General features: G+C 40.9%; 1 protein-coding gene across 3 annotated transcripts; it reads right to left on the reverse strand.

Moving 5' to 3' along the window:
* Positions 1–6,369: 6,369 nt before the first annotated feature.
* Positions 6,370–23,214, reverse strand: RFC3 (replication factor C subunit 3). 3 transcript variants are annotated; one of them, XM_064504934.1, is made up of 9 exons: positions 23,022–23,214; positions 22,389–22,526; positions 21,250–21,317; positions 18,315–18,412; positions 16,581–16,762; positions 16,194–16,330; positions 15,994–16,092; positions 13,916–13,985; positions 6,370–12,281 (listed from the first exon to the last, which is right to left on the reverse strand). In XM_064504934.1, exons 1-9 carry the CDS (start codon positions 23,106–23,108, stop codon positions 12,090–12,092), a joined length of 1,071 nt encoding a protein of 356 aa, XP_064361004.1. In that variant the 5' UTR covers positions 23,109–23,214; the 3' UTR covers positions 6,370–12,089. The 3 variants fall into 3 exon arrangements, with proteins under 3 accessions (XP_064361004.1, XP_064361007.1, XP_064361005.1); XM_064504937.1 differs by lacking the exon at positions 6,370–12,281 and adding an exon at positions 13,086–13,453; XM_064504935.1 differs by lacking the exon at positions 6,370–12,281 and adding an exon at positions 13,086–13,508.
* Positions 23,215–24,069: the final 855 nt, after the last annotated feature.

The following is a 24,069-nucleotide window of genomic DNA, read 5'->3' on the forward strand; positions in this document are numbered from 1 at the left end:
AACAGATGCATATCACGTTTTCAAAAGCAGCATGGAACCATACACTAATCTGAGTTTTTTAATGCAGCTTTAATTCAATTTGGATATAATATCTGTAATCACATTTCCTTTACTTCCTCCCACAGAGTTCATGTCGGCTGTATCATGCATCTTGCATTTTCAGGGGGAAAAGCTGGGGGAGCTAATCAGTCTCTTCCATCTGTAATGATTGCCTCTGCAGTATTACTTTTTTTCCTCCAAACGTTAGTATCTTTGTGCAAGTGAAAAAAAACTTTCAATCATAAAATGTTGCTGCCGTTCTGATCTGAACACACTCTTCCCTTCATTTTATTCATTTGTTCCATTGTCAGGACTTGATAGATTTCCCTATTTTTTAATGCAACTTCAGGCTGTACTAACAGTAGCAGCACACTGAGCTTGAGGTCTGAGCTTCTGCATCGTGTTTTCCTAGTATTCAACAGGTTGTTAACCCACAGAACACATTGGAAAAATATATTTGATTGTAGCTGCCAACCAATCATTGCCCTCAAGCACACCTGCTGTTTAGTTTTCCTGGAAACTAACACAGAGATTTTAGCTGAAGGTGACTGTTCCTCTTTAAAGCTTTAGCTTGCTCCAGTACTAACTGAGCAAATGGTGCTCATTATCTCCAGTTCTTCCCTAGGAGGTGGTAAGTCACTGCTAGATTTCTGCTAATGCTAATCCTAGGTCTTACTGCTCCACAAGTGTTCCTAAACAAGATCCACGTCACGGAAAGAGTATGTGGCCTAACTGGAAGGAATTTTAATTTGGGGGCAACTGTCAGTGGCCCTAGCAACTGTCCCTTTCAGCAAGGGATTAATGTCCTTGTTTTGAGTGAAACAAACTGCAAAGGCCCGCTTCCTGCATAGCTGAGTGCAACTTAAGGCGTGGGTTGGACATGCTTCCACACATGATGGCTTTTCGGTTGCCCATGAAAGGTGCAGAGTGCTGTCCAAGACCAGAGAGAATTCAGGCTCTTGCAAATGAAGCTGCCACAGGACAAGGCCATAGCTATGCAAGGAAGAAAAGTAAAAACAACACAGATTTGGATAGAAGGATAGAGGTAATCTGTTAATACTTCCTCACACTGATGCACATTCACAAATGTTACAAAGCCATATGTTTTACTTGAAATTGCCATTTTAATCAGAATGTCAGTAGCAAGTCCAGGACTCCAAGCTCATTCTTTTATTTCTACATCACAGCCTGCATTTGTCTGTAGTCCTCAGGGCAGGTGCTACCTACCTTAAGCTGATAGGGGCTATACTTGGGAAATGCTGGCATTTGGTGTAACGTGAACTCCTAACTTGCACTCCACAGCAGTGCTTAGTCCTTGTTTTCTTCTTGTGCTCTTCATACACTTTGCTTTTTTGAGCTGGATTTTAGAATAGAAGGGTACAATTCTTCCGGCCTAATTTAGGCATCTAGAATGTAGATCTTTAAACCTAGCTCAGTGCTCTGTATTGCCTTTAGAGTTAATGGAAAGAGATAGCCCCTTTAGATGATGAGTCCTGAAATACACCTTGGACAGCTGTTAGGATTAGAGAACCCATGCTCTGCACCTGCTTGCTTCTTTCTGTTGCTTACGAAGGGAGCTTAGGTGAAGCGTTAGCCTTAGAAACTGAATTCTTGGATGCTTAAGTTAGAACAGTTAGAACCTACCCTAAGAATTGTTTTAAGTTTTTAAACTGAAAAGGGGGGACTAATGAGCATAAACAAAAGTAAAATCAGACAGATTCTTCCCCCAACCCGCTTTTGACCAAGCAGTGCTACCTACATATCCTTATTCTGAAGGAACCACGTGGTGAATTTCATTGTTAAGCTGGAAACAGACAAAAAGAAGCATCCTAGATCAACTCTGCTCTACGGCATCTACCACTGTAAACTTACGGCCATTTTAGGCCTAATCTGTCCAAGGGACACTTTCAGAAAAGCTTCCAGTGTCTCTAATATCATTTCTGATCTACCAGTGATGATCGCCATTAGAAGTACTAATATTAACAAAACCAGTGTCTTTCTCTCTTTTTGATTTTCAGGTCCCTAAAAATTTTCCAGGGTGTCAGAGATTCCTCCACAGAGGTGACAGACAATCAGTTTGCTTTTGCTTATCCTAATTCCTTTCACGGACCCCTTAGATACAGTCCCTAGCCATCCGGGGCCCCGCTAGCACAGCGCAGAGCCCACTGTTCTCTGTGTTGGCACATTAAACACTGTCTTATCAAGTCTTACTGAGATTATGTGAAGTTGGCACACTAGCTGCAGCCAGCACTGCTCGCATCAGTGGAGCTAAGACACTATGAGCACACCAGTGTTTATCTTCCTTTAGCATAAACAGGTTTGATGAGTAAGAGTCTATCATAAAAGATTTTTGCCCACTGGGTAAATGTCTTTCTTTTTCTAATTGTCTGCTAATTGGCAAAGAAGCTAATCCCACTTATTATCGAAATTCTTTCTCCAGAGAAAACTCAGCTGAGAGTTTCATAACTCCTTTTTCCTCATCCCTTTTAATTTTAAAAATCATTCTAGTATCATTTGGTAGCTATCACCTAAGGATGTGTTCTGTTTGAGTTAATCATTTCCTTCAAGGTTATCTGTGATCTATTTGAAAGTGCCTTAGCTAGCATCTTGCTTTCTGTCTTAATTAGTTATTACTGGCCTAAAATTGTCAGTCACCATAGGCATTTGTACTGACCTCTCAAATTAACATCACCCAAGAAATTAAAAGTGGAAGAAACCTATTGGGTCCCTTATTCTATCCTCTTAAGTGTATTATTCATGGTGTGTGGCAGAGAACCCAAGCATAGGATATGATTAAGAGCACAGCAGTTAACTTGTCTTTGAAATGTAAATACAATTAATTAGTGTACCTGCCTTCCCCCAGGATCTGTCCTTGTCTGCTGCTTCCCTTCTTCTTCTCTTTGGTTAGACTATTCCTTCTCTCCTCACCCAAGACTGAAAATATTTTGCAGAGGGATTCTAAGTAGCAAAAAGCACAGAAAATTATTAATAGATTTCTCAAAATGTTTGCTTTACTAGCATGCTTTTGAGTTCTCATTGTGACTAGGATTATGATAAGTGTCACTTCCATAATTTGGCACATACAAATCATTTCACATGAACATACTCTTGCAAGTTTAAAAAATGAGCTCCAGTTTGCTCACAGAGTAATTTCATTTAAATCCATATTGGCAACAGTTAGCTACAGTGAGACTGTGTCCACTCACAGGCTGTCACGGACTTCTAAATGCACTTCAGAAAGCACTGCATTTAATTCAGTGAAGTAAATAGTTCTGGGCAAGAAAATGTTTTTGGGGAAACACTAAGCCATTTCCACTGAGCCTGCCAAGAGATGAAACAGGACAGTAGATCTTCATCTCTCAGCCCTCAATTGCCTAGACCCAAACTCTCCTATTTATCTTTATAAATGTATACAGTGCCATGAAGGAAGACTAAAAATACCCAAGAAAGGTATTTTAAAAGCATGCTATGTCAGAGTTGTCATATGTGAATGCAAACAGGAAAGGCACTTTCTACAAAACCAGTCTCCTAGTAAAATGTGAGCTTCCTCCTGACAAAGCTCAGAAGCTTTTTTTTCCATCAACTCTCTCCCCTCACCCCCATATTCAGGCAGCTCTATACAGCTTCATGCAGAACCAATTTAAAATATCTTCTGCTGCACCCTGATGATCTGCTACATCTTCAAACAAAAAATCTTTAAAGCATGAGACTGCTCCATTGCAATGTGCAGAAAGTTGAGCAAATGTGGCAGAGGGCCAGCACATCTGAACTCCTGGCAGAGCTCAAATGCAAAAAGCAAGTTTTCAATTAGAAATTTTTAGAAATAAGAAGATTAGGAAAAAAAATTCACTTTGACATGGTTTGCCCAGAGAGTTTGTGGGATTTCTGTCCTTGGAGATACTTAAACCTCAACTGGTAAAGCACAAGCAGCCTGCTCAAGCTGGGCCTGCTTGGAGCAGAGGGCAGGGCGAGGTAACCTCCCAGGGTCCCCTCCAGCCTAAGGGATTAGGTGACTGTGTGGCGAACAGCACTGCATCAGGGAGGGCCCCGAGCACCTTCCCTCCCAGCACTGGCTGCGTGGGCTTAGGGCCACCTAGAGATAGTGCAGCTGAAGGCTGCCCCCTTTTCCATGGGGACTACAGGGAGAGGCTGCCAACCGCCTGCTGGGAGGCATTGCCAAGACCTTATCCCCCCCAATTCCTGAACCTTGTCATCCCATCCCTGTCCATCACCCAGCTGTGACTAACCTCAGGTACCCTCACTGGGCCTGATCCAGCCCCTGACATGATTTCCCAGCTTGAGCTCAGATCCGCCTCATTTCTATGGACTTGCCTGGCAATTTGGGTGCTCAGTGCTACCATTACTGGGCCTCCCCTGCATGCCTTGCTCAAATGCTGCAGGACTTGGCCCTGGAACATGGCCTTGACATGAATTTTGGCTCCCAGCTCCCCTTCCCTTGCGGCCCAGCCTGCCCTCGCTGCTCCCTGACACACCGTGGAAAGATTTCCTCCCTTCCCCTCGTGTGTTTTCTCCCATCCTCCTTTTCTGCATTAAGGGTCCAGCCAGAGCGGGCTTTGGAAAGCATGGCCTGTGTCTCAGTTAAATTAGAAGCAGACCCTGGCTTTCTTCGGAAGGCTTACTGAAGGGCAAGGCTTGCCAGCCACAGCCAAAGAGGCTGGGGAGAGAGCAGGTACATGCAGGAGATCGGCAAAAAAGAGAAGCTGTGGTACAAGTCAGACTGGCAGAAAGAGAGGTGTGGGGAATTTGGGGCATGGGAAGATTTTAAGATGGATTGAACAATTACAGCTATGGATTTTGGGGTGTACTCATGGAAAAAAAAGGGGGAGCTCTAGGACCCAAGGGGAATGTAAGACAGCAGCTCCAGCTTGGGAGGTGTTGCCTGTGCTAGAACAGAAGGATCCAGGGACTGTTGGCCTTAAATGGAGAAGTTTTGATAGACACAGGAGCCTGGAGAGGCAGAAGTGCTGGGGCTACCTGAAGATCTGCTCACTACTGTTTCAGAGCAGGGAAACATGCAGAGTAAAGTACATTTTCTTTTTCTTCTCATGGACATATGGTAGCCCTTCATGTGTCGCAGGACTCCTCCCGTCCCCCGTGCCTCACCATGCACCAAATCAGACTCTTCTGCTTGCTCCCCTAGCCCCTGAATCCTTGCTGCAGTGGATGATGTTAATAAAAAGGGTGGAGCTGTTCCTTCCTGAGCCCTGCCTACCCCATGGGCTGAGAAGGTGGCAGGTAAGTGAGCTGGCTTTGAATTACAACTATGAGAGAGTAACTAGCTCACTGACCCTCATTTTTGGAAATTATAGTGAGTTTGCCCTTTTCCTGCTATTTTATGAGATTCTTGTATTCCTGTTCACCTCAAAAAAAAAAAAAAAAAACCCAAACACTCAGTTTCCTCAAAGTACAGCCATGTAGACCAGTAACTGAGCAAACCTCGCAGGAGCTTCAAATAAACAGCTGGGTGGGGCAGGCAGGAATGCCATCAAACAGATCAGCCACAAAATAGAAATTACTTCTGTCATGGAGGAAGCAGAGTTTTAACAGCTATTCTTAACCCTTAATTTCTCTGCCAAATGCGCTACTAGGTAATATTGAAATAAACCTATTAATTAGAAATTAGCTTGATCTAAGGAAATTAAAACAAGTACAGACCTCAGGTCTCTCACTTCTTGGCCAAGTGCCCCAGTCTCAAGCTGTCCTCCATCCTTCAGAAGAGCATGAGCCCTGCTCATGCATGGGCCCATATGCCACAGAGAATATTAGTAAATCCCTACCTAGTCAGATGGGTCCCAAGCAGTGAGGCATCTCCCTCACAGCTGTTCAAGTGTCTGAAGTCCCCCTATCTTGTCTTTCATGTTTTCTATCAGCTAACTCTAGGCCATCTCCAAAGGTACCTCCTCTTCCTGTCCCCTAGCCACTCACAAACTAGCTCCTGCTGTTTCCACCCTCTTTCCTTCTTGAAAAATCAATTCAGATAGTTCAGCTTCTCTTGCAAACCAGGTGAGAAGGGAACCTGAAGGGGAGAAGAAATCTCAATGGTTTGAAGTGATCCTCTGCATGCTGTTTTCTGCTCAAGAGTGGAGCTAGGAACTTGCACTCTAGTAATCATCATTGTAACATGAAACTACTTACGAGTAGTTTCGGTGAAGAAAAATAATACTGTGAGATGGTCCCTGGGATCATCTTTGAACTTCTGTGAGATGGTGCCAGAGAAAGGGTTAAAAGTAACTGCACAACTTCCATGGGGCTAAGAAATTGTAATTTTCATTAAGAGACGAAAGTCACAAAAAGGACTATGCGGGACTATTCCTGCTGAAGTACTTTATTGTATCAAAGGCAGAGGTTTCTCTTGACACAGTAAACCAGACATTTTGAGATGCAGTCACACTTCTCTTGCTGAGCCACCCACACATAGTGCTACTGGACCAACAGTGATTTTAATTGCTCATTTGAGTACAACTGAGAGGATGCTGCCAGCACTGTGTTACTGTGGGGAGGCAGAGGACAGCAACAGTAGCTGTTGCCATGTATTTTAGATAAAATTACCCAGCATCTTGTTCCTAAGACATGCCCGATGGTAAAATAGACTGACATCTATTTATCACTCAGGACCGTGCTAAAGATCAGCACCAAGACGTTGTCAGGACATGGGGGCTTATGGGTGCCCCAGCACGTCTGCTAAGAGAAACACATGGTTCAGCAGTGTCAGTTTGATTTGGACAACAAAAGTGATAGACAGACACTTCAGGCACTTCTGCTTGCTTCATCTTATGTCTCACTCACATAAGAGACACCATATCCATCCCCACTGAAATATTACCTAACACTCAAATAACTAGGATGTTATTTACTCAAGACTACTGAAACAGAGTCTGCAATCTCTTCCAGAACACTGTACACGAATGCAGAAGAAAATCCATTTAAAGGAATGTTTAACTGCTCATACATATTTCAGACAAGCAAAGCATCCAAATACTTAAAAAAAACAAAAAAATAAAAACCAAAAACCCCCCACCAAGATGTCCTAGTTAAGTTGAAAAGAGCAATTTCAATTTTCATGAGGGGGAAGAAAAAAATTACTCGACCTATTGAAGTTAATGGCAAACTCTTTAATCCTGGTCATTTTGAGGTTACAGCTAATGAAGTTGTGATGAAATAACTAATTCTTGACATGCAACATGCATGATATACTAATGATTATCCTGCAGGCCACATTCAACAATAAAGGTTAATTTATTTTGCATACTAACATATTTACATTCCTTCCCTCCATGTTAAAAATAAAGATCAAGAGAAACAGACTTTCAAGAACTAGAAGCACATTTCACTGTCATCTTAAGGCAACTTTTATTTAGCAGACTATAACTTTGGGGTTTCTGTTATGGGTCACTGATTGAAATCCAATGCAGTAAATTCATGCAGCACTAATTGTTAGTGCAGGCAAAAAATGCTTAAGCAAGAAGGATTAAAGAGTGCTCAGGCATACCAGAGCTCTTTCCAACAAGACAAATTACTCCTATTATTTTATATCAATGAACTGTAAAAATCTTGAATTTCCTGCACTAGAAGGAAAATTTGTGATAATGAACTCTTATCTACCTTACCTTCTAACCTGCAATAATCAGGGTGCCTTTTTGGTAGGGAAGAGGACATTTCTCATGTCAGCTTTGCTCCTATTAACTTATTAAATAAGATACCTTTAAATCTTCCACTCAGATCGTATTCTTATTATGATTAATGCTCTGAGTAGCACTATTTACTTTACCTCACATGCCTGAGAAGACTGATTTTAAAAATATTTAATATTTCTCACAGGAGTTAACAGACTTCAGAAACAGGGAATAAAGAGGTCTGAATTCATCTTTCACCCTTTGCACAGCTGTTTTTTGCAGAACAGGAGAAGGTTTAAATAGAGTAGTTGCTGGTTTTAGTTTCTTGATTATTTTTTTTTTTAAATCCGTTTCACCTCTGGCTTTCAATACTAGCACAAAACTGATTCCTCTGTAACCTGTTAGACTTGCTCAGTGCTTAAGCCCCACCCGGGTGGAAGTAACTTGAAGTTTTCATTTTGATCTAGCAGGAGGTGATGCTGGATAAAAGCAAGGGTAATCCTCTCAGCATGCAATTCAGAAGCAACTCTAACCAGGTCTCAAAAGATGAAATCAGCTAAGAAGCAATCATCAAGAAGTTGGTCCTGTGCTATTTAGTCTTTAAAAGTATATTTGCACTGCCTCTCCCACTTGATCTGAGAAAAAGAGCAGGCAGGCACTGTTCAGCATAGGTCCAGCACACCCATTGTGGCTGGGATGTGGCACACACACAAGCTGTGCAGGCAGCCTGTGCCCATCCCAAGAGGCCATTACTTACCAGGCTAAGGTTCTGCTTTTATGGTAAAAGGCTTATATGGTGCTGTTATTTAGCCTCAAAGGGGAAAACAGTCAAAAAAAAAAAAAAAGATTTCTGCCCCATCTCATCCTTAATAATTACCCACTTTTTGGAGGGACACAACTCATTGTTTCAAAACTACCAGGGACAGGAAAGTGGGGGATATAGTTAGAGTTCCTTGGAAAGAGGAACAAATCAGGAGCTTGATATGGCTGAAAATTAGCCAGCAGTGGCCATTTTTTGAAGTGTGAAGAGTGGTGTGACATTTGGGAAGCTGCACTGAAGGAACTCACAACCTTGATCAGAGATGGAATGACAGGCCAGTGATTCTCAATCTTTACAGAGTTGCACTGGCTTAGTAAACTTGAGACCTCCTCCTCCCTGACATTATTGCCCTCTAGCCTGCCCCAAACCTCCAGGCACTTGGTTGTAGTGCCTTTGTCCCTTAAGGGAAACAATATAACCAATCTACTCTTACACCAATTTCCTATCCAGCCCAACTTGTTGCATTCCTTTACAGCCTGTAGCACAGCTTCTAGCCCCTTCTCACTGATGCTTTTCAGACCTAAGAGCCATCTTTGCTCAAGTGCCTGTGCTCTAAATGCCTCCAGGGCCTTTCCCACATAAATAGCAATCGCCCTAGACATCTGTTTCTACTTTTCACAACTACTTAATTCTGAGTAAGACCGAATTCAGTCAAATTCAAAGCTATCCTGCCCTGTGCTATTACAGCCACCTGCTCATCATATCTGTCACACCAATCTCTCAATACACAACATGAGGAATGGAGTGGACCCAATCACTGCTTCCTCCAGCATGGCCCAGGCACTCCATTCTGCTCCACATTGCTAAAGCAAGTGGTACTTGCACAGAGCTGGCCAAAAGCGAAAGCAGCATCTAAGAAGGCTAGCCTCTAAGGAGGCATTCCCCAGAAGTACAACAGTTAATGCTCATGATGGATACTAAGGCAATCCTTCCCTTAAGAGTTACCATAGGGAGAGGGAAGTGTGTGCAGACACTTATGAGATACTGTCCCTGAGGATTTAAGTTTGTGTGTTTCACACTGTGGAAAGATGAAGAGGCAGGAGCAGGATAATATCATTAACAGAAGGAAATGATAGCTTTCTCAAACAGTGACAGTCATTTCATCTATCCATGATGCCTGATCATTACCCTTTTTTTCCATCCTCGGTTGATCTTGATTCACCTGAGGAAGACACAATAAAAATGAAACAGTTCAAAAAGAGGCAGCAAAAACACCCCCACAAAGAGATTTGTGTTGGGTGTTTAGTCTCCTAGACAAAGCAGCTGAGATCTTTTGCAACAGTAATCCCCTCCAACTGACAAGCTTACGACCTTGTTCCTGCCTCTCCATCCTCCACATCAATACTGTCCCTGCATAGCTGAATTGCATTTTATAAATCCCTACACACATGCTCTCTCCTACAGAAATTCCTACAGAGAAAAATAATGCTTCACCATCCACTGAACTCAGATGCTTCAGCTATGAGAATGATAATGGTTCAACAGAGCATGGTGTTAAACCATGAGTGATAGAACTTTGAAACAAGATAGAGAAGTGATGGAAAGCATAAAGGTGCTATAACTCTTGGAGAGCAGGCCAGAGAGACATGGAGGCAGTTTTTGTGAAGCTTTCCAGTAGCCCAGGATGCCTTTCATATCCTCTCCCTAGCACCCATTCCAGGGATAGCTGATTAAAAGAAATAACGGGCAAAGACTTAAATGGTGTCACCTACCATCATCATCACATTCCCTACTTATAATAAGCAAAAGGTGAAATATTTTGTTTGGCTTTTGAACACAAGTAGATAGAGCGGGCTACCACAACACTAGGCAAATGGTACTTACACTCCCCTTCTCCATTCTTGTGCTATCTCTTGTAATGGACAAGAATTTAAGCATTCATTCCCACTGTATTGACTCTGCTAAGTTAATCTATTTCAGAACTGACTCTACTGATAAAATAATGTTTTTTTTTCCCCCAAGATCACTGACAGTCAACAAGACACTTGCACTCTCACAGACTACCAGTTCTGTGGATTTGAGAGGGAAGGAAAGACTGGAGAGAGAGTTCATCTTCTAGACTTCTTCAGTTTCAAGGAGACTGGCTGAAATAAAGAAGGTCAGGGAGAGGATATGAGAATGGCTACTTACTAATTAGTTTGAACACGAAGTAGGCCAGTGCTGTCTGTCTTTGAGAATGAATCTGAAGGCAAGCTGTGTATTAACAACCTGCAGATGGTAAAATTCCAAGAAAATGGGAATGACACTAGCTCTTTGAGAAGGATTCATACTGCCTTTTGAAAGTTATAGAAGGATGACAAGAGTTATTACTAAGGAGTGAGATTCTTTCCATATCAATTACTGAAGAAAAGCCCCTAGATCACAAATACCATTTTGTATAAACTAACTCTGATTCAAAATCCCCAAATACTCAGACTCACTCCTGCTTGAAAAAAAAAAAAGGGGGGGGGGGGGGGAAACAGTATTCAATTCAAAAAGACTATATACAGTCTGAACTAGCACAGTGAAAGTGACAAATGGCATTGATTTGGATCTTTTCTAGGGTAACATAGTACATAGGCACAACATGCAGAAGACATTCAGCCTAAATTGGTGTAGGTACTTTACTTCAATGGCTCTTTGAAGATTTACACTAGGGGTAAGTATGTCCCACCTTTCTGAAAGCCAGTCTACATTAAAGTAAACAAATACACTATTCCTTTCATTCCCTTAAGGGTGTAACACTAATTCAGTGCTTCATTTTTGTTCCTACTTTCTTATAATTTATTCTGCTACCCTTAACAAGCACTCTTCACCTCTTAAAAATGAAGTGTAAAAGAGATATTAAAAATTTAAACACAGTAAGGTTAGAATCAAAAGTCAAAGAGAAAAGTCTTTACATGAACAGCACTATGTATATTGAGGTGAACATGGAAGCATCAGCTGGCAAGTTGTCTTGCTTTGTATAGGCATATTCCTTCTAAACAAAAAAAATTCTATAATGTCAAACTGACTTATAAGTAATACAAAAGTATTACTCATCCACGATTTCAATGCAACTGCTTGCAAACAAGATTAAAAAAAAATTTGGTGTCAGCACTCTGCAAGGATACATTGTTGCACGCAAGCACACACACGCACACACACACCTTCAGACAAACAAGGAAATGTATACATAAGTAGGCAGACCACAAACGCTCACACTGGAAGTTACCACAACATGGGAAAACCATCTTCGTCTTACAGCCTTACCCTTGAGCAATCAAAAAGCGAGCACACAACATTTATGTTCTTTCTTAACATCAGCTAAGAAATACTGCAAACAGACTATGATCTTGTATCTTCCAAAGCAACTTCTTGTCTTTCCAAAAGGCTAGCACGGAAAGGCTAACACATTTTCCTCAGATCTAAAGATTAAATTGCTGCCTTTAAAAACAATTCATCTAGTTTCTAAAGCTGAGCAAACACTGTTCATTGTGCTTTACACTAATAGCAAGATAAAATATTTGACTTTGAACAAGGCCTACATGCATCAATCACAGACAAGTAGGCCATGTTGTTAGCAAAATCATCAGCATCATGCCACAGCTTACTATAAACAACTCTGGGAATCAGTGTTAGAACATCATGTCTTCTAGCCCATCCTCCATAAACTTCTTGTAAATTGCCATAAACTTTGCCACAAATGCTTCCAAATGATAAATGGCTTTGCTGCCCAATTGCAGACGGTGTTCATAGAAGGCTGCCATGTGTGTAACTTCTCCTTTCAACTGTCCATCACAATTATTTAGAAGTTCTGACAGGAGGCCCTAAAAAGGGAAAAACAGGACAGTGTTGGAAGAGTTATGTACTTTTGATAAGAGCATAACCTCATTTTTCTCAAAACAGCGAAGCAAGAATCATCAGCATGAATTTCAGCTTGCTTGAGAATGGAACAGAAAAGCTGTTCAAGAATTATCACACCACCTATCTGACAGAACTAGATTTATGGAACCTTGTCTTTTCAGAAGCGTCTTTCAGGATAAATTCCTCAGGTCAAAACAAAAGTTACCTGTTGTATTCTTAGATGAGGAAAAAGAGGAAAAAAACTAATTCTGCTTTAATAAAGCAACTAAGTTAACCTTAATCACCAGATATTATAACCTCTACTGCATGCAGGCACATGGCCCTGAAGAGACTTTGAACAAGGGAGTAAGGGTAGTAATATTACTTATTTCCTATCACAGCAGCACGGAGCACAAACAGAAATAAATAGCTTATCAAAAAATAACAAGGAAAGAAGTTACTTAATTATATGTACATGTGTGTATATACAGACATACACAAGATACTTTATATTTCAGCCATTAAAAAAAAAAACAAGACAGACTTGCTCTTTTAGATCCAAGGCAGGGATAAAGTAATTGCAAATCTACTCCTACTGAAACAGCCAGGATTAAGAGAGAAGTAGCTCTAGAACACTTCAAGTTTATGAAGAGGAAGTGGGTAAAGAACATCCACCTCCATCTTGAAGACAAGGGTCTTGAAACAAGGCAAGGCTGAATCCACTAACCCGCCATGAGCAAAGAAGGTTAAAGAAAAGGCTAACTACAGAAACTCTCACAAAGCAGAAGTCAGTTAATGTGACAAGAAATTTATTATCTTGTAATTATGCATCATGGCAATCTCCACCCAGGGAGAGCTGCAAACATTAGCTTTAATCTTAGTTCTGCTAGTTTTCTTCAGAATCCTTTCATCCTGCCTAAAATAAAAATACATATGTCCTATTTGTTTACTTCTCCCAAGCTGATTTCTGTCTTTGAAGAGACTTGCTGCTCTAGCTTCTCCTTCACAGAACCTTTCCAATATGACATAGCAAATATCAAATATACAAACAAAACTTTTACAAAAAAAAAAGCCTCTAAAGCGTATCTCAGACTATGGCCTGAGAAGTCTTCAGGGGGACAAAGCACATCCTTCCTTGTTTTCAGCTATGATGATGCTGTTGGAGATCACAGAACAAGTTTTTAGTTAACCAGAGGTGTGGACAAGGAAGCCTGTGACAAAACACATTAGACATTTTCCAAATTAGAGAATAGAATTTTCCCACCCCCAAAATCCACACAATTCAAAGTCATGATCCAAAATATATTTAGGCATGAACACAAGCACTCAGAAGATCCACTGAAGATCTCAAGTACTGAATGCTGGGCATCAGTGTTTGCAGGAACAAGGTCTTAACTTCAGCCACTGCTTTAAAGTGAACCTGGGCTATTTAGGTTACTCTAGTAGAAGGAAACAGAAAAGCACCGTGGATTCACTCAAGTCTATTTGGAAAGGACATAAATCATCCAAATACTGAAGAAAGTTTTTTGATGTCTTTTTTTCTTTTTAACCCCCAATCTGAGATTGTCATAGAGTTAATATCTATAACTCATTAAAAGCCAAATAGCAGCTGAATTACCTTCATTATGATCTCAGGAGGAATGCAGTGTGTTAGGAGTTCATAAAGCCGTCCGCGAACCTCTAAAAGCCTGTTGGAAAATCACCACCATACTAATGTGTTTTCTATATTCATGAACTACATTGTGGAACAAAAAAAGGTCAAACCAAATTAATTTTTTTAAATAAACCAAAAGCATCACACAAGTCAGTTTCCATTCACATGCTACAGATCTTGCACTTTTGAATAAAAGGGCTATAAGTTACACACACTATAGCTATCATGGTCTCAGTTACTCTAGAAGCTACAAGGCTACTAGTATTGGTCTCCAGCTTGCCTCTTTGATTCCTCTTCACTGCTAGAGTTTTACTATTCATGCTCCAGAATTGTGAAAAGTTAGCACAAAAATGATTAAAGTCAAGAGATCCATTTAAGTTGCTTTTCCGTCCTAATTGTTTACAAGTGCAGGCAAGGTGATTACATGGCAGAAAGTGATACAATTATCCATTCTCAACTTCTGATATCAGGACGTCATCACAGGCTACAAGCATTTAAATTAAATGCAGTAAATGACTCCTCATGTAATATAAGGAGCAGGCTGAGACGAACTAATAAAGGGGGTGTCTCCCACTGTGCTAGGAAAAAAAAAAAAAAAAAAAAAAGGCACATCCTGCTAAGGATAGCAAAACAGAACCAAAAAGAAAAACCCCGCAACTGCAAAACCTGCAATATGTTCTAAAGAAGTAGCAGAGAAGCTGATAGTTCACCATTAGAGCAAAACAGACCAGAAGGCATTCAGATTTAACCACAGAATCTAAGATAAACAAAAATGTTGAAAAAGACTTAGAAGGGCCACCTACTTATGTTTAAGGCACTCCACTGTAGCCGAGACTTTTGTCCAATTTAAACTTTCCTGAAATTTGAGCTCATTATTTCTGAGCCTTCCCACCATGAATGTGAGAAAAAAGTTATTCCATTTCCTGTCCAAATCTTTCTATTCTTCTCATTCTGTTCTCTTTAGGCTAAATCTCATTCTTTCCATACAGGTCATGTTCTCTGGAACTGATTTTTGGCAATCTCCTCCAGATTCTCTCAGTTTGCCTAAAACGTCTCAGTGCAATGCTCAAAATTGGATATAGCATTCCAAAAGAAGCCTTACTAATGCTGCATAAACAACAGAGACTTCCTCCACTGTCATATAGCCTGTATTTCTAATCTTGTAGAGAAGGCAAACTTAGTATATTACAGATACATAATGCTGACTCCTGTTCAACTTGTATTCAAGAAAAAAACCCTAGTTTACTTTGTCAAATTCCTACTAATCAGTTCTTCAACATGCATTTGATTCTTTGTATCAAAATGCAACATCTATTTTTTCTAAGCTTTCTCCAACTTTAAGAGCATTGTGAATTTCAGTCCTCTTCCAACCTAACTGAAGTCCTACCTAACTTTGAATCATGATAAATTATAATAAAGAATATTCTCTAATCCACCACTCAAATCATTAATGAAAATAATCAGGCTGAGTTAGCTCAGAGCAAATGCATGAGGCACCCCAGATGCATTTTTCTACAATGACAACATGCCATTGGTAAATACTTCCTCAATATAGCTGTCCAACCTGATTTTTATCCCCCATCCTCAAAGCAATTTCATGTAGACCAAACCTCCTTCGCTTGCTTATAAACGCACCATGCGTATTAGTATTTGATATCTTAAATACATGTATCTTGACACAGCACAGAAATCCAGATTTCCTGGTCAGTACTTACAGCAAATGGGTGGCTCAAAAAAACCAAACAAAAACAAAACAGAGAAACCAGCACACAGATACATGCACGCACACACAACTCCACTGATTATGTTCTAATGGAGGACATACTTGTTCTGTGACATAAGGTAATTGTATTAGTGCCTGAAGCTCATCCAGCCTCCTCTGGTAGCTTTAAAGCTCACTTCCTTTGGAACTAGCATAAATGCCAGAAAATTACAGGTAACTAAAGTAAAGATGCCACATTTTTAAAGGTAACATTTCTTAGGCTCAGAAGTACTCCAACATAATATAAAGTTTATGGAAACAGCCAAATATATTCACCTACCTCTGTGGTGTCTGTTGACTGACAATGGCATTTGCAGTTTCTCTCAAATATACCTCCCAGTCCATCTCCGGAATATCTTGATCAGGAGTGAAAGGATACCTGCATAAGAAGAAAAGTGCCATCTGTTCTAGCAATGACTCAGAAGTAAATTCATTTGTGTGTCAGAGTATAACCTGTATTAATTTTTAATAGCAACTTACTGCTGTACTCTGCAGGACTCGCACATAAGCAGTGCTTTCCGAAGATTCCTGCCAGATTTCTCTGCAAGCCTCTGAGCCAGTTCCTGAGGGAGAGTCAGGCCTTCCTTCTTGCATACACTGGACAGCACATGACAGATCTAGATGGGAAACAGACAAGACCAGCAGTATAGCCAGCATTCAGTAGACAGTTTAGCACCTACAGATTTTCCAGTTTAAAACATTTCTGGACCATGGATGGACTAGTCTCTCATAAGAGGTGTTTGGCAAGTCAGCCACCATGAAGAAAAATTAAGTCACTCTGTGCAAGTGAAATAATTCAGAAGCCCACAGCAAGGTGGTATCTGGTAAAAAGTTTTAGAGGACTTTTTTGTTTCCTTCTCAACGTACATCTTCCGTGCTGGGAGCAGGCACTCGGATGGCCAGGCATCTGCTTTGGATAGGTGCAATAATTTTTGACATGGAGTTGCAGCACAGGATCAACCTGCAGGTGGCCATGTACTTTTCCATTGTTCTTCGCAAAGCATGCTGAGCATCTTTAGTAAGTTTGTCAACCTCTGTTAACAGCACCACTGAAAAACAGTTAAGAAAAACTTTTACAAATATCAGATCTCTCTAATAAAATGCATACTTTGTATGAGAATACCAAAATGAATGATAAAACAAGCAAGAGGTAGCGCAGTCCCACAGACAGGAAAACAGAGCAAGATTAAGATGTAATGGGCTGGTCCATCACATCCTATATTCATTTACCAGAATGTCAATTTCTTGATGTTCTGTGGTCTGTAACACTTCAGTGCCAAAAAATAATCCAGGTAGATTTAGAAACTTTCACTTTGATAACTAGCACAACTTTTCAAAGGAATTTTAAATAAGGAAAGCAAATGAATTTATGGCACAAGGATATATCAAGAAACACAATTTCTTGAAGACTGCCCTCAATACATTTTATATTTAGAAGCACATGCCTTAGTTTAACAAAGCAGATATAGAAAGCTGCCTCGTTATGATGGTGGGGGGGGGGGAGGAGAGGGCTTTCCATAGTCTTTTAAAGGAAGTGTGTGTGTGGGGGAGGTATTTAGCTTCAGAACAGTCAGGAGACACCCAATATGAAGCAGGTAGCCTAAGTAGCTATCTTCTGCAGGCTCCTCCACAGGCAATTCAGAGATGGCTCATTTCAGTACTCTGCATTGCTGATTAATAATTGTCTGGAGGAACAAATCAGTCCATTGTTCTTCTCCTGCTTCTCCTCTGGTTATATCTGCAGCCTAAGGAGGCTAGTCAACCTACCAGACACTTCAAGGTGCATGGTATGACTACAGCTGTAGGCATATATACTTCAATATCTGGCAGGACACAAACACAGTCTAGCAACTTAGATGAAGTGTATTATTTCCTGAAAACCGTGAGGAAAACAAAATGAAGTACTAAATCCAAGACAACTTTCAAAAAATTTCTGCTCTACTCTATCTGTCAAGACCTCTCTCTCCTTCAAGCTCTTGTAAAGTAGTTCTAGTTTTACTTTCATTTTAGCCATGGCAAAAGTCATTCTAACAACATGTGTCTTGGAAAACTTAAAGAAAGCTGCCTTCATTTTCTTACCCAGTTGCCTTCTATATGTTATAAATAAAATGCTCCTGAACTTTCTGCTGAAAGTCATCATCCCCCAGATTCCTGCAAATAGGCAACTAACACCTGCAGAACCATTCGCCCTAAGGTAATCTTGCCCCTCAACTCAATATTAAGCCTCAATATCTTGTAAGTGACATACTACTATAGCTCACTACACTAAGTTACAGTGCATTTCAGAGGGAGACTTGAAAAGAGGGAGCAGGAATCTAAGCTCCCCATCCCCAGCCATGCTCATTCAACTACACCCAGTTTTCCTAAGAAACCAATGCAAGAGACTTGTACTGAGTACTTAACCACTCAAAATACTTCCACAGCAGCTGCAGACCACTGCAAGAAGTAGGTGAAGTTGTTTAGTTTGGGAAAGGTTCATACGTGCCCACAAGTATGACACATATGCACATAGACAACAACAAAGAAGCATCTGAAATCACTGGAATGCACCAGTATTTTTCTTCTCCAGTATTTTGACTGGCTTTAATTACTTTTACTCACCTTTAAAATCTCTCTGAGTACTTGTCTCAAGCTGTTGAGATTGTGCTACTGTCTTCAAGAGCTCCTGGATTACTACGCGGTCATTGTTTCCAGCATCACTGTACAATGAGTTTAAATAAAACTTGTTTTAAAACAACCTTACACTGTATGTAAAATGCATCCTCATAAGCAGCCCTTTAGTTAACTAAAAAATGACGGAAGAATTCAGAAGTTGAGGGTAGAATTCACCCATCTTCCACACACAAACACTGTTGAAGTTTACTTTCATACTATTAAAAACAAACAGAAAACCCCACACCCTCATATCTTATGCAGGCATAGAGGGATTAACGCACGGTGCTGGGAAGCAATGAAACAACCACACTAAACTATTTTATTAACTCTCTAAAATAAACCCTATATTTTTGGTATGAAAAGTCAGATCATTCAAAATGTGTCACTTGCAATTTGGGCAAAGACACTTACCAGGAACATTTTTGCCAGAGACTTAAAAGCATCCTGGCTGGGACGTAAGTAACCAAACAGTAGGATGTCTGACTCATTAAAAGGTTGGATGTAAATGCGCAGAGGTTTTTGGTTCGTTTTTTTCCTCCTTTAACTAGGCATCTTACTATGAACAACCTGTAAGCTTAATGTAAACTTGAATGGCAGACACAAAGTTACCAGAAATTATTAGTGAAAGACTGGTACCAAGATGCTATTACAACACAGATGACTGACTTATTTCTTCTAGGAGGCTGAAAATCATTGATTAATACTAGGAGATCTCATTCTCTCCTCTACTCCTTACCATCCCTTACAATATCACTGCACAGCTTCTCAGTCCTCAGGTTAACAGCTAAACCAACTTGGCTCAGGTTTGACAACCAATGAGACTAAATTGCAAGCTAGATTGAAGCAGAGAGGGAAGAAAAAAAAAAAAGGAAAAAAAAAAGACAGCCTTTAGCTTCCCCAGACTACAGCCCTCAGAAGCAGCAGTAGCTCTGCAGCATTTCACTGGCAAGCAAATGAAAAAGGCATTTGGCTGTCCTGCTCAAGTCACCACTTCACCAGACCTTCCCCATTTTTGACAAGAAGGCAACAGAACAGACGGAAGCATCCTATTAGTTCAACAGTCCACAACCTGCTGTACAGACTATGCTGGGACTGAGTAGGTGCTGCAGTCTAAGAGATCTGTTTTTCAGCAAAGGGAGCAGACTTGTGATTAGAGCAAAAAATGCTGGTTCTGCTTATGAGTTAGGACAGCTTTTGGAAACAGAGTTTTAAGTGACTAAACTACAGTTTCTAGCATGTAAAGATACAGCTTTCTCTGCAGTAAGAGAGAAACCAGGGTTGTAATTTCATGGTGAAAGAGTAGATTACCCCTGATATTACATGACTGCATCAAACATTCCATGAAAGCAGTAAACAGATACAGAATTACCACACAAATGTGTTTACTTTCTGTTGTTCCTTACCCTCTCGCTACCCACTTATTCAGAAGAACCCATTCTAAAGTATCTACCCAGGCAAGTCAAGTAACCAGCAGGCAGTGCTCCAGAATTCAGAGGAACAGTTTGGAGAAAATAGAACAGTTTTATCTAATAAAGTTCTATAATAGATCTAATGACTGCAGAGTCCTACCCCTTCCCAGAAGTTAATTTCCTTTCCCTGTTAGCCATTTACCATACTCCATGTTACTCAAGATGCACTGTGTGATTTCACAGTACTATAATTCAATCAGAATTTGCAGATCATACTGATAAACATTAGCCTAACACAGACAAGTTCACCGTCTGGTCAGACACACACATGGAAACAGTAAAGCCTGTGAATCAACATATTAATTCTTAATCAGAACTCAGCGCAATATTTTATACATTAACTAAAGCTGCAATTCTATACTTTTAGGTTTTTATATTTAAAGATATAATTATTTTTTATCTTTCAAGCTACAAGTACTCTATAGACAGTATTGGAAGATAAGGTTATTAGAGCCGAAAACTGAATTGTCAGAGACTGTATATCACCAAAATTACATGTTCAAAGGGCACATTACCAATAAAAAAAAGTCTCAGCTTTATTGGTTTCAGGCCATATTAAAATACCGGCAGATATGCACTAATCTGTATAGACATCAACAGAACTAGTTTTTGAAGACATGGTACGTGAGACCAGCTGCTAAAATGCACAGAGTAACATGAGGAAAAAATGTTAGCAATAAGCACAAAGCCAAAAGTTACTTTGAGATATACATTACTATCTTGTAAATGCAACTCAGACTACAAAGCCAACATAAACAAAGCCTACCTCTGCAGAATGACAGGTACTCTCATGTGATTTAAAGCAGTGTTAGAGGGTTTCAGGTAAATACTTGTATTTACTTTGGGTCAGAGAACTATCACCAGCAAGTTCACAACTGTCAAGCTATAATATGTCTTCTGACATTTTTATCAACATCTGCCCTCACTTGTGACAGGATTCTCAGCATTTGGGGGAGAGGGGGAAGGGTTCATGTGCTCGAGACTCTCTATTTTAAAACAGTCACTGGGTAAACCTTGCTTATTTCCAAGTCATTTTATTTTTTCATTTGTTAGAGAAGAAATTATTTGGGGTTCTTGATTCAAATAAAGGTTTTCAATTTCAACTTAAATGGCTAAATTTAGGAATCCAGAATTGTTTCTCCTACCCAGTCCTCACCATCTGCATGTTTATGTGGCTAGTTAAACAGATCATTACTATATTTACTATACAGAAATCCAATTTTCATTCACTTAGACTTGTTTAATTAAAAATCCCCTCCCTGCCCTCATTTGCAGCCCAAACTTGCAAACCCTATCTAATTTGCTCAAGCAAGAATTTGTGCAATCAGGCCCTTATAAACCTGAGCTGAAACCACTTAAAATATAACCAATGGCATAAATTCAAAATCAAAATATTTTTACTATATACTTACCTAGGGTTTACTTCAAGGTGATAGTTACTTGCAATAGTGCTAATTTCAATTTTCTTTTTGGAAGGTGCCTGTGTGGAAAGCAAGTATATAGGATTTCAGAAAGGGTGTGCTAAAAAAGTCAGATGCAAAAGTTGCTCTTAAGGATTATAACTGTCTAGGTAGCAGGCATGTCAGCATTTTCACAAATCAGACAATCACTGAGATACTGAAAAAAGAAATACTGATATATCACCCAGCCTCTAGAATAATAATAGTAATTATTATGATATATTAGTAATACATATTACCTATTGCTATGTACTCCAGTCATCTTTACCGAGTTTTGTAGCACGTAATCGCGTTTCTGGAATCAGTCATTCAAAAGGAATGATCTTTCTGAAGAAAAGTCTTAGGGGAAAAGCCTGCAGACAAGTTTTCTTTTCCAATAATACATTTTCCCTTGCAAGCTTGAAGAGGCTGTTTACTTCTCTTGGCAAAGGATTACAAGTCTATACTTCGTTAAAGGAGAACAACAACATTTATGCCACCTCTGAATTTGGGTCTGAATAGATAAATATTTCCAGTCCAACTATTATGTGCAGTCCATTGCTGAGAATTAAAAACGAAGCATGAGATGGCTAACTTATGAACAGAAAACAAGAATTTCTTGCTGGTTAAGCCTTCCACAACACTGATTTTGAATGGAAAAATATATCCCTTTTAATAACAAATTCTACCTGCCTTCATCTTAGCCATTTAATTATTTTTTTCCTAATGTTGAAATTGTCACTACAGGAATGAATAAACAAATTATAACTTGTATATATGAGAAAAACGGTGCTAGTCATTTAAAAAATAAGGGTTACTGTCACAGACAAATGAAATTCTATTAATTGAGAGCTAATCTATTATGCACGCTGTTGTCCAAACTAGCCAAAAGAACCACACAGACCTAAGGAACCAGAATATCTGGTAGAAGTATTTGTTCAAATAACCAAACCAGTCTGATTAATTGCATAAATGAGCTTGAAAATACTGAACATGAAAAGCACTCTATATATTTGTGTTTAAAAAAAAAACCCACACACAAAAAAACACATGCCTTACAACAGAAATATGTTAGCATACAAATATCAGCATTGATCTGGGGCAGGGGTTACCGTTATACTCTGATGTTCAATCCTCAGTTTTTCCACACCTGCACCATACAATTCCCTTAGCAAACACATTATTCTGGTCTTTTTTCCAGCTCCTGATGGTCCATACACCAGCAGATGAGGGAAGTCACCACACTGAACCTGAACACAAAACAAAAAGCTGAGTTACAACAATATTTTCCTTATGTTGTAAGGCAGTATTCATCACTGGCTCAATACTGGCCTTCCTTTCTCACCCAAGTTTACAGGAAGACCATAGCTAACTCATTTTACCCAAACCAGCACGTAAAATAGTTTCCAGAGCAACAGCTGCAATAAACACACATGAAAGAAGGGGCAAAACAAAGTTTAAACCAGAAGAAAAAAATTTTTGCTCTTTCAGTTACAAGTCTTGAATTTAGGTAAACAAGTAATAGGCGGCATGTATTTAAACCACATTACAAGTTTATTTCTGGAAAAGTCAAATATCACGAGCCGAAAAGTGCCTGAGTAAACCCTGCAGGCAGAGTTAACGGGGGGGAGGGGCGGGAGGGGGGGTAGGCCGCAGCGGCGCCGCGCAGGGCCCGCCGGGCGGCAGCGGGCAGCCGGGGGCGGCAGCGGGCAGCCGGGGGCGGCGCGGCGGTGGCGGCCCCTTACCAGGCTGCGGAGCTGGGCCGCCTGCTCGCGGTGGTAGTCCAGCCGGCCCAGGGAGCCGGGCCGGTACTTGTCCGCCCACAGGCTCATGGCGGTTGAAAAGCGCGCGCCGCCGCCGCAGCCCCGGCGCGCGCGCAGGACCCGGCCCTTCCCGCCGGCGGCCCGCGGCTCCTACGGCGGCGGCCTAGGGACAAACTTCAGCGGCGCGCGGAGGGAGCGGAGCCGCGCTGCTGCCCCGCCCCCGCAGGCCCGCGAGCTGTCCTAACGGTCGCCCTCAGCCGCCGCGCGCGGCCCGCTGCGCCTGGGCGGCCCACGGCCCTTTTATTTATTTATCTGTTTACTTATTCATTTTTAAACGACGGAAGAGCATCATGAGGTCTTATATTTGGTTATGTTCACGAAGCTTTGGAGTGTACAGCTTATAAACGACAGCGATGGCGCAGGATATACACCTGGCCCCAACAGGTAGCGTGAGGCTGGCCGGTGCACCCCCGACGTTGCTGTCAGCGCCGGGGGCCGCTGTCTCTCGCTTACATCACTTCATCTCTTGCTGTTGTTCACGAACTCATTATTTTTACAAATCATATGCAAATATTTCACACAAATGGTGGGGAACGAGGCACCATAGTTCTGGTGGGAGCAGGCCTCCCACAACACAGCCGCCAGAAGGTGTGAGGGACAAGAGAGGTGAGATCTGAGTGAGCCCCAGCAGTGCCCTGCGGTCTGACAGCCGGAGCCTGAGCTGGTGGGAAGGAAGTGGGAAGAGTCACACAAAAAAGAGCCCTGCAGGGGTACCTGATTGTCCCTCCCTGCTTGTGACCGGATTCATCAGCATGCATTCAACCTCTTGACCTCTACAGATGGCCAGCAAAAAGAGGCCAATTTTCTGTGTCAGGAGAGCATATGGTCCTTGGATTCTTTGTCTTGTTGCAGTCCCAGAGTTGCAGCCTCATTATGGATCAATGGGTTGCCCCTAATCCATGCCTCACACTGTGAATTTGCAAGCCCCCATCTAAGTGTGTGGCTTTATTAGAAACAGAGTATGCATATC

Source organism: Dromaius novaehollandiae, chromosome 1 (assembly GCF_036370855.1).
Source record: "Dromaius novaehollandiae isolate bDroNov1 chromosome 1, bDroNov1.hap1, whole genome shotgun sequence".
Lineage (NCBI taxonomy): Eukaryota > Metazoa > Chordata > Aves > Casuariiformes > Dromaiidae > Dromaius > Dromaius novaehollandiae.

Coding starts and splice junctions, on each gene's coding strand:
- RFC3 (XM_064504934.1), bottom strand. CDS start 23,108: ATGAGCCTGTGGGCGGACAAGTACCGGCCCGGCTCCCTGGGCCGGCTG. Junction 18,413..21,249: donor CACCTTGAAGTAAACCCTAG/GTAAGTATATAG, acceptor CTCATTGTACAG/TGATGCTGGAAACAATGACC. Junction 12,282..13,915: donor CTCCTGAGATCATAATGAAG/GTAATTCAGCTG, acceptor TTCCCTTTTTAG/GGCCTCCTGTCAGAACTTCT.